The 10,750-nt window shown below is 33.6% G+C and overlaps 2 protein-coding genes and 1 long non-coding RNA gene across 4 annotated transcripts; 1 reads left to right on the top strand and 2 right to left on the bottom strand.

Annotated features, from left to right (window-relative positions):
- Positions 1 to 3,415: 3,415 nt before the first annotated feature.
- Positions 3,416 to 4,757, bottom strand: LOC108840000 (protein BIG GRAIN 1-like D). Its single transcript, XM_018612813.2, has one exon. The coding sequence runs from the start codon at positions 4,626 to 4,628 to the stop codon at positions 3,543 to 3,545; it is 1,086 nt and encodes a 361-aa protein (XP_018468315.2). The 5' UTR covers positions 4,629 to 4,757; the 3' UTR covers positions 3,416 to 3,542.
- Positions 4,758 to 6,378: 1,621 nt separating this feature from the next.
- On the bottom strand, positions 6,379 to 7,484 carry LOC130503850 (uncharacterized). 2 transcript variants are annotated; one of them, XR_008941039.1, is made up of 6 exons: positions 7,347 to 7,484; positions 7,146 to 7,220; positions 7,051 to 7,066; positions 6,913 to 6,946; positions 6,746 to 6,828; positions 6,379 to 6,652 (listed from the first exon to the last, which is right to left on the bottom strand). It is a non-coding gene; the product is annotated as an uncharacterized LOC130503850 (long non-coding RNA). The 2 variants fall into 2 exon arrangements; XR_008941037.1 differs by lacking the exon at positions 7,347 to 7,484 and having other exon boundaries at positions 6,381 to 6,652; positions 7,146 to 7,305.
- Positions 7,485 to 10,003: 2,519 nt separating this feature from the next.
- On the top strand, positions 10,004 to 10,659 carry LOC108840020 (17.6 kDa class II heat shock protein). The gene has a single exon (XM_018612831.2). It carries the CDS (start codon positions 10,081 to 10,083, stop codon positions 10,546 to 10,548), a length of 468 nt encoding a protein of 155 aa, XP_018468333.1. The 5' UTR covers positions 10,004 to 10,080; the 3' UTR covers positions 10,549 to 10,659.
- The last annotated feature ends 91 nt before the right edge of the window (positions 10,660 to 10,750 follow it).

The raw sequence follows: 10,750 nt of genomic DNA, 5'->3' as shown, positions 1-10,750 counted from the left end.
TTTACATTTATATATTTATTTTTCACCTGTATTCATACAAGATACAAATCTGTAAATTTTTATAGGTTAAGCAAGTACATATAACTTTAAAATTCAAAACTTCTTCATACCACGAAAATTTTCGAATCTAAAATATTACATTGATATCAGCAAATATCGTCAAGATCATACTACATGATAAAGCAAACATTGCAGAGAAATATTTAAACTAAAAGTAACTAAACTCAATAATAAAAAGATAAATCAAAATGACTTGACATAGACTGAGAATGGGCCATGCGTACGTGCGACCGTGCGTGTGATATATTTGTTTATTTTTTTTTCTTTGTAACTGATGATATATTTGTTTATTACTGAGAGAAGTAATGGAGAAGATTGTAATCGGAACTTTTAAAGATGATCAAAGTGGAAAAAGAGAAGTAAAGTAAAAGCTCTTCACTTTCTCTATTCCCATGGAAGCATCAGTACTTCATGTTCATCCATCGCTACAAATCCTTTCACTTTATTTTAAAACTACACTTTCTTTATTTTTTAATGTAATTTTATTTAGCTTTAATATGTCCATTCACGATCTGCTTCAATCATCCTTTGCTTCTCATTTGGATATCGAATTTCTCGGATACTGCCTCTTTCTTTTCTTTTTATACACAAAAAACACTTTTATACTGTATAAGATTGATTCCATGTTTTATTAACTAACACGCTTTATATATTTTACATATATCCTTGTGGTACTTTACAGACATTTTGTATTTGAGCTGGATTTTATCTAACCAAACTATGTACAAAGTTTCCCAAATAACTAAAATAAATTAAGGGAATGCAAGAAGTTAAGTAAAGAGTGGTCGTCTCAATCATTTTGATATTTTATATGTAAACTTTGTACTCTTTAGTTTCTAAAAATTGATTTAGTTTTTTGTTGTTGTAAATGGGTGTAAATTGATTTAGTTATTTAATATTGTTTAACAAAAAAAATATAATTATCTATACAGTTACCCATATAAGAAAAAAACTTATTTAAGCTATATACACATCTATCTATACTATTATTTGAGAAGTAAATTTGCTTAGTTGTCATGTATTCCATGATTTTAGTTAATTTTGTTTATTTGTCATGTTTTCAATAGTTTTAGGTAATTTTATTTATTTATTATATACTTAATAATTATAATTAATAGTTTTGCTTATTTTTAATAATTTTAATTATCTATACTATTATTTGAGAAGTAAATTTGCTTAGTTGTCATGTATTCCATGATTTTAGTTAATTTTGATTATTTGTCATGTTTTCAATAGTTTTAGGTAATTTTATTTATTTATTATCTACTTAATAATTATAATTAATAGTTTTGCTTATTTTTAATAATTTTAATTAAACATGTGATTTAAGATAATCACAATTTATTTAGTATATATCATCTTATTTATAATTATTTTTGATATCTGCTGGTTGATTCTTATTTTGATGTTTTAAGTAAAATTTTAAGTAATTTTGCTTATTTTCATTGGTTTAGGTAATTTTGCTTATTTATCATATACTTAATAAATATAATTAATAATTTTACTTATTTTATATTTTAATTAAACATGTGATTTAAGACAATCACAATATTAAATCATCTTATTCAGAATATATCATTTTATTTATGATTATTTAACTTTTGGATATATATTGGTTGATTCTCATTTTGGTGTTTTTTATTAAAGGCTCATTTTTGGTATATGTTTCAGATTGATACTAAATATTAATTGATATAAGATATGTATATTTGGTGCATCCAGATTTTATATTGTTGGTTCATTATTTCATTATCCGTAAGTGATTAACTATACAATAAATGCTAACACAAGGAAAACTATCTAAGATATCTGAAATTTTTTTCTCATGCTTTATATAAGTAAAGTTTTTTATGCTGCCAAAAGCATGAAAACAATTTATGCTAATGATTTTTGAAAATTTATAAATTTTTGAAATATTATTCTAATGGTATTTAATATTTATAAATTTTTGAAATTTTTTAAGTCCGTAAGTGCGGGCAAAACACCTAGTACTAGTTAAATTTAAAAAGATTCGTAAGATTATCCTTTGTAGCAAAATACAAAAAACTACTTCGATACAGAAGATACCATGCATACTACTTGGTGAAGTAACTACGTGTTAATATTGTAAGCATTTAGAAAGACCAAAACAAATGTTTAGACAAATATTTAAGAGTTTCTAAGAAGCAAATAATAGAGATATACGTACATTGTACATGAAACACTTGAACTTGAACAAAGGTTTTCACTTTGAAACACTGATATGTTGCAATATGCACATCATAATTTTTGAATGGTAGCCAAGTATTTTGTAGTTGTGCTAATCTAAATTAACATTATACGGTAAAACCTTATTTACGAGTTTTTTTTGTAGATGCTAGATGACTAAGTCTAGAGAGGTGAAAAGATGAGTTCACATTTAAAAGTGTTTGCATTCTTGAAAATTTGAGTTTAAAGCATTTGATTAAAGAATGTGATGGATCCATAGAAAAAGAGAAAGTTGGTAGCTTGTTTTTTCCCTTTGGGATCACCAACTACTTTATCAATGATCATATAATCAATCCTCCACAAATCATTTTTTTTTTTTGATATCTCTGGTGTCTGGGCAGCCACTTTCCCAAATATCCCCCGAAGGGGTCCAGCGCCCCAGCAGTAAGGATGTTAAATCGCTGTGGCCGGGTTTCGAAGCTGGGCTCCACAAATCATTTTGCTTTGCACGTAACGGATCCCTGATATCATTGTCAAAAAATTATCTACTTTTGCAATGGCTATTTCTTTAGATGTCAAGTTGAGATGTTTGTCAAGGTTTTTCAATCTCAATAACAAGTTAAGAACCGTCAGTTTCAAAACTCATTGAAGTATATCCCAACTGCAATATGGTCATCATGGGCCATAACAGCATGTGGAATTCAGCATGGAGGCGCATAACACCCCATCCTTGGCTAATGAACCGAACAAACGCATGTTGAACTACATCTGGATCTAACAACAATTGAAAAAATGTTTTCTACTTTTAATAGTTAATACAACAATTGAAAAATGTAAAAAGACTTTATGAGAAAAGACATTATCAGAAATATTATCGGATCAATTTTTTTTATTAACTTAGGATGTCTATAACAAGATCCAACTAATTTTCTAAAGAGATAGTACTTACCAATAGTCTAATTGATCAGAGTTTATGTAATGATTTTCTAAAGATATGGTAGTACTTACGAATAGTTTAAATCAGAGATTTTGTAATGAGAACTAAAACATAACTTCATGTTTGTTTGAAACGGTAACAATTTAGTTCATGATAGAACTTCTAATCCATAACCTAATGTTTTGTTGCATCAAGTTCTCTCTTATCACTGTCGTTTGGTTTCGAATCAAATTTTTACAAACATAAATTTTAAACCCAACATATAGTTACAAAACCAAACACATGTGAAGAATCACATGATCTTAAAACATTAAAAAACAAAGCCTAAAGAAAAGTAACAAAATAAAGAAAAAAGGCTTCACAAGATCAGACCAGCAAAAGTGGTTTCATACACAGGAAGTTCGTCTCCATACAGGTTATGATGATGGTGACTCCCAGCTAAATCCAGCTCAAACAAATCCGAACTCGAATCACTTGCCACATCATCATCATCATCATCTTCATCTCCATAATCCTCGAAAACATTATTCTTGACCAAACTGTTCTCATGGTTCTTGTGATAATCTCTCAGAAACTCTCTAGCAATCTCCTCCACTGACCTCCTCCCTCCATCTTCCACATTCTTCTTCACAGACTTCCTTATGTAACCGTTGCTGAGATAATCATCTTCTTCCGCGGTGACGATCACATTGACCGGAGAAAACCTAACGCTTCGTTTGATACGGTCAGAAGATGGTTGTCTCTCGGAGCTTTTGTTCAGACAAGACCTGGAGAAGGAAGAAGTCGTAGAACAAGTCGTAGACGGATGATAATGATAATGATAATCAGTCGGTTTAGTAATAACGTCACATCTCATCTTCCTCGGAAAGCTCTTAACCGCCGAGGAAGATTGTTTCGAAGAACCGTTGTTGCTGAACAGAGAGTTGATGAAGTTAACGATACGCACACCAGGCGAAGCTGGAGTTTTCGGCTTCTTTAGATCGCTCGAGCTCTTTTTGGATCTTCTGGTTCTAGCACTCTCCCAATCCTCGTCGTACCTCGTGATCTTGGGAACGTCGTCGTAGTCGTCGGAAACAACACGGGTTGCTCTGTTTTGGCGAAACAGAGCTTTGTTATTATCCTCTGTTTTTCTCGGTTTTGTCTTGGAAGGACCGAAACACAACGGCCTCGAAGACGTTGTTATCTTCTTAGGGTGAGTCAGTTCGGTGTCGGAAGCTGAGAAGATGCTGGAGTTTGAGTCGGAGGAAGACGACATAGAGCCGAACAACCGATCTCTCCCTCTGGCTACGCTGATGCTCTGTTTTTTTGTGGTGGTGGTGGTGGTGTTGACAGAGCTTTGAAAAGGTTGGGTTTTGTGGGTTTTGGGATCGATGGAGTTGTAGATTTCGTCGAGGAGAGTGGAGGAGAAGGACGGGTTTCTAGATTGGGTTTTGGATCTATGCATGGTTTGGTCCGAGAAACTTTTTTTTTTTTTGGTCTGAGAAACTTGACAAAAGAAGAAAGAGTTTTTTAACTATTTTTGGTGTTTGTTTTCTTTCTCGGTAGTTGAAGAGGAAGACGACGACGAATGAGACACAAGAGAGCGAGAGAGAGATGACTTATATAGTGTATAAATGGCCATCTCGGCGCGTGTTGTTCACGTATAGTCTACCCGGCTGGACCACCGCACAAGTGCATCTTCAATTTGTGTTTTACTTTTTAGGTATATATGCATGTACCTCGAAAATATTTACAATGAAAACTACATTCATCTACGTTACAAAGATAACATATGTTAAAAGTAAATCATTTTGTTTTATTACGTTGGATTTAGCATAGTTCAAGTTTCGTCATAAAAAATGTATTAGTACAGAACAAAAGTTTCTTAATAATACAAAAGAAAAAAAATGTAACCATATACAATAACCATGACGGATTGTTTCAGGTTGACAAAACAGATATCTAGCTTATTTGTGTTCTGGAAAAGGATGTGGTTTAGAATCTAGCAAGCTCTTGAATATCTATACTCTTGTTACATGTTTAGCTTGAAGCAAAGTCTATCCTACACGGCTACACCCATATTAGTCCATTGGGGTTGTCTAGACAAGGACAGGTTAAGGAACATTACTTGTTTTGCGTCTTTTTCAAGTCAGGTCTCACATGCTTCCTTTCCTTTCTTGTTGCTCCATTGTTCCTCATTTCATCAGCACTTATGTCTTCTTATTTCCATTATATATCTTTGTCACATTTTGGCCATTTTTATGTGATCGATATCATTATGACACCAATATTAGCTTGTGCAAAAATAGAATAATACATGACATATTGTATATATATAGTCGATTAATATATGAATGTCATTGTTGTGTCAGTATCCACATTCTAGTAATGAATGCTTTGAAAAAGACAGTTACAGTGTGCAAAAAAAGAGAAGTAATCTTACAGTATTATTATTAATAACGGAAATGAATCATGCAACAGAATCCAACAACTATACAGTTATAGGAATGTGTGCGAGAGAGAAAAACAGAAACTAAAGTGAAAGAAAAAATCGCACGGGGGAGTCAGAGATTCAGCTGTTCAGGGAGAGACAATAAGAGCTGACAAACACAAAAGAGAGAGAGAGAGGAAAAAGAGATTCATTCACGCCGGTGAAGTTAAACTGTGTCTATGTGGGGTCCTACACGTGACCTGCCACGTGAAGCATTGCTATGTTCTTCTTTATGTGACCCTCGCACGAGCGGGCCTTCCTCGCCACACGCGTACGGTACTTGTTCTTTCACGGAGAGGTAGAGACTAGAGAGGATGATGGACCAGTCTACTCTATAGGCTTGGGCCATGTGTCTCCTCCAAAGACGAGAACTCACTGTGACTGTTTTTGTAAGCCCCTCTAACTGTCATTTTATCATTTAACAATCTCTCCACACGGATCATATCTTATAATCAAGTAGAGCCTGACAAAGCCTTACGTTATATCACTTTCAAATCTTTATCTTTTATCCACTTGTATCCATTTTGAAAAATTGTAGGAAATGAATGTATATCTGTAGCAATTTATCTATGATTTGTTCCTTCTCATCTAGACAATTACATTACATATTACTTCAATGTTATTTATGTGATGAAAAGGTTGAGTACAACTAGAAGCAGTTTTGCTAACACTAATCAAGCTGTTAATATTTCTTCTTCTTTTCAAGCATTAGTGTATCTACAGGAAAAGATATCGTTTCAGTTAACACCTTTGTATACATTATGGTCATCATCCATTAGTATTCATCTCAGTACACGCAGTCACGCAAGGATCAAGTTTATTTATTTATTTCATCTCTGCATAGCATTGCAGAGAAATGACTGATCAAGAAGTTGCAAGCAACCAAACTGTGCTCGCTCACACAATTTAAAAGGTGACATCTCTAAGAATTTAGACGTTGTAAGTCTACAAGCTGGTAGAGATCACCACGCCGCTGTTTATTCAACGGAAGACTTGTCCTAAGATGGTAAAAACCAAGATTTAGTTAGCTAATTATGCGATCAACAACAAGATGAAGAAAAACAGGAAAGCTACGGTACTCTCGATATTACCTTCGTTGCTCAAGAATAGAGCAATCAATCTCTGCTATGATGATCGCTTCCTCATGCTCAGTCGTTGCTAAAACTTCTCCAAACTATCAAATGTTTGCTGAGTTTAGTGTTCAGCTTCACTATCAATCAATTAATTAACCCAGAATAAAAGGTATATAAGTACATACAGGACCGAGGAGTGTAGAGTGTCCCCGCCAGCTCCTGAATAAAAGTAGCATACACAGTTTCTATTAAAACTGCTCCAATGATTACTTGCATTTCTCTTGGAGTTATCAATATAATTATATATAAATTGGTTCATGTACCTGATTATCTGTAGCCCTGAAAAAGGAACAGAACAGATTAGAGTGAGCTTTGTGATTTTACTCAATATCAACTAAACCAAGCAAGTTTCATGCACCTTGCTCTCTGTAGGAATTCCCAGTGAAGAGGACCAGTTGTCATGTGGCTCTTGGGTAGCACAGCAAATGAGCACCTGAAATTAAATAGAGCAAACATGTAAGGTGATGATAAAGCAGCAGAAAATAGAAAATTGGAAGAAACAAATAGTAAATTTTGGATTAAATCATATACAGCATATATCATAGCTAACTCCTGGAACCTGATATAATAGCAGATGCCTATCCCAATACGCCCCACATCTGCAACAAACCAATAACACCATTATCCTCAAGGCGCTGCAGAACGCATTAGAGGCGATGTGAACGGTCCTACAGTGACACCCCATGGCTCAATAAAGACATTTCAAAATAGTTGCCAGGGCAGTGGCGGACCTAGCGTGCATTATAACCTGTCATAATATTATTAGAGTTAAAATAAATTATTTATACTAAAAAGAAAAAGATATTATCACTTAAAAATATGAAACGTATGAGTTTGAGCTTAAGTTAAGGGGTGTCAACTAACAATAATTTAATCAAAGTATCTATTTTTTTAAAGTTAAAAATCTAACTTCTATAATTTAACCTGGTGCAAGTGACACCCCTACCATGCACATAGGTCCGCCTCTGTGCCAGGGTCTTAATGGAGAATTAATGTTACTGGTGAACAAGTTCTCTTATTCATGGCCATTCATAAACAGGAGGTAGGACAGCATGAAAACCAGTCTCAAGTCTCAACGATGGTTGGTGTCTCTCCAGCAGTAAGAGTTTTCGATTCCATAAAAGTAATCTTCCCGGGAATGTCTATGTCAAACAAATGTATCTGTAGCCACAAAGTTCGAAGAACAATAAGTTACTTATGAACAACACTTCATTTATTACCACTACAACTGATGACGACAAAATCTATAATCTTCAAATCCTAATGCAACAAAATCTATAAACTTCGAATACTAATGCAATTATAAAAATCATACTACTTAATTTATAGAGATAATTTGCTGTATATACATAAAAACAACCAAAATTAAGAAACTACCCTAAACACATAGAAACCTATAGTTATGTAGCAATTTACACATAAAACATCTTTTTTACCCCTGCCCAAACTCTTATCATGTTTTTCTTTCTTTCCCGAGTCCATCTCTACCATCAATTTCTCTCTTTTTTAATTGTTATTGAAAAACTTCTTCTCAAATAAACCAGTCTTCTTCTTCTTCTTCTCCTAAGTTATCATTTACTCTATTTTCTACATCGATCATACTCTAATCTACTCTTCTTCCTCCTGCTTCTCCCTTTCTGTTCTTCATTGTCACCATCACCATCACATCAGAACAGTAACATTTGAAGCTATATGTATATCAATTAATCACAGATTCAAAAAGAACCAAGCTTCAAAACATGAGTTCTGGAACATCAATTTTGATCAGGTTAGAGATTCTTTTTCTATAGTTTATGTATCTCTCATTTAATCTTTCAAACTTAAAATCAATGGATGAATTAGGGATTGTGATCAAAGTTACATAGATAACGATTAAGTTAAAACGGTAACCTATTTTGTAGCATCTAATAAATTATGTATAAGCTAAGTCCAGTTATTTTGAGCATCTCACCAACTGGTTTAAATGCGTCTAACATGTTTGATAACATCTAACTAAAAACACAGATGCTAACGATTAAGTTATCATGATTAACTTAAAACGAAAACATGTTTTGTAACATTTACTAAAAGCGAAAACATGTTTTGTAACCGTTAAGAATATAAGTTAGATAGACAAAGATAAAGTTAGTAAGGTAACTTTCTTTAACATCTACTAACAAACTTTTTATCAGCTATCATTAATTATTTTTAGTATTTTACCACCTTTTTTAAAAACAAAATCTTGTTTTGTTAACTTCTAACCAAACATGAAGCAGCTAATGGCGGTATTTTCTATAGAAATTTACAGCCATGAATCATATCACCAAAATTAATTTGTAACAAAAAAATTTTAACGAAAAGCTTTAACGACTAAGCAGCATGTATCTGCTCACAAAATATAATATGTAACATCTAATCAAACATTTACCAGTTAACATAATTCTAGTTATGTTATCATGGAGCGTTGTCGACTACGGAACCGATTATCTCCTTAAGACTGTTTCGCAGCTCCGTAATCGGATCTTCGTTTATGTATGTGCATGGCGGTAACATATCGTCACTTATTTAACTCAAAACAAACATTTTATCTTTAATTTTACATATGTGATATAGAAAAAAATAGGGACTTTAAGGAGAATCAAGAAAGAGAGAAGGAGAAGAAATGTTATTGTTTGGAGAAAAGATTTCGAAGAAGAGACAGGAAAGAGAGAAAAAAGGATAAAGATAATTTGGGCAGGATTAATCTTGGGATTTAGAAAAGTCAAAAGTGCATAGGTTATTTAGCTAATTATAACATTTTCTATGTATATGTGACCTAATTTCTCTAATTTATATCAACGAATACTAATGCAATTTTAAAGTAATAATCGTGGTAAGCTATTCCTAAGTTTATAAAATTTTCACGTAATATGTTTAATCCAACCATTGTTCTAATAATCATCATTAACCAATCTATTTTCCAAAAAATCGTACCAAACCGAAAAAAAAATAAGCTGTTCCTATCTTAAAGAATGGGCCTTTAGTAGTCCTGATTAAACAGCTCATATCGATATAAAATCATTACAGATAGAGATGGCCCATGTTACAATTTCACAAAGCCAGAACGACCAAGACGCTTCTAGAACAATTGGGAAGCGCTTCAAACTCAAAATATCAGACCCGAATGTTCTGTCTGTCTACATCTCTCTAGAAAAATCCATCTCCTCTCCTATTTAAATCCCATAGTATCAACCACCTCTCCATCAACTAAAGCAAACAAAGCATCAAAGAAGAACGAAAAAATCAAGAAACCAACACGACAAGTGATACTACAAATGGATTTTGGTAGGTTCCCTATAATCTCAATCCTCGAAGACATGCTCGAAGTCCCTGAGGATCACAACGAGAAGAGCCGCAACAATCCATCGAGAGCGTACATGCGAGACGCAAAGGCGATGGCAGCCACACCAGCCGACGTGATGGAGCATCCGAACGCGTACGTTTTCGTGGTGGACATGCCTGGGATCAAAGGAAACGAGATCAAGGTTCAGGTAGAGAACGAGAATGTGCTTGTGGTGAGCGGAGAGAGGCAGAGAGAGAAGAACAAAGAGAACGAAGGTGTGAAGTATGTGAGGATGGAGAGGAGAATGGGTAAGTTTATGAGGAAGTTTCAGCTGCCTGAGAATGCAGATTTGGAGAAGATTACTGCTGTTTGTCATGATGGTGTTTTGAGGGTGACCGTTCAGAAGCTTCCTCCTCCTGAGCCTAAGAAACCAAAGACTATTCAGGTCCAAGTTGCTTGAGTTTCTGGATTTCTCCTTTTGTTTGGTTCTCGGGTCTGAATGTGAGAGATTGCGTGTTGTGTGATCTAAAATGTAATAAAAAGTGTCTGCTCTGTTTTAATTTTCTTTCTCCTTCTAATTTGGTTTAACTATATTCTATTGAACATCTATGTGAGGTCTGAGCTAAGTTTGAGGCTGGTTTCTATCTTCCAAAGGAAAAAAA

The sequence above is a fragment of the Raphanus sativus genome, chromosome 2, assembly GCF_000801105.2.
Source record: "Raphanus sativus cultivar WK10039 chromosome 2, ASM80110v3, whole genome shotgun sequence".
Classification (NCBI taxonomy): Eukaryota; Viridiplantae; Streptophyta; class Magnoliopsida; order Brassicales; family Brassicaceae; genus Raphanus; species Raphanus sativus.
Note: the sequence above shows the minus strand (reverse complement) of the source record. Positions and strands in the feature narration are given on the sequence as shown.

Bases quoted from the DNA above. Each gene is read 5' to 3' on its own strand.
- LOC108840000 (XM_018612813.2), bottom strand. From the start codon at position 4,628: ATGCATAGATCCAAAACCCAATCTAGAAACCCGTCCTTCTCCTCCACT.
- LOC108840020 (XM_018612831.2), top strand. From the start codon at position 10,081: ATGGATTTTGGTAGGTTCCCTATAATCTCAATCCTCGAAGACATGCTC.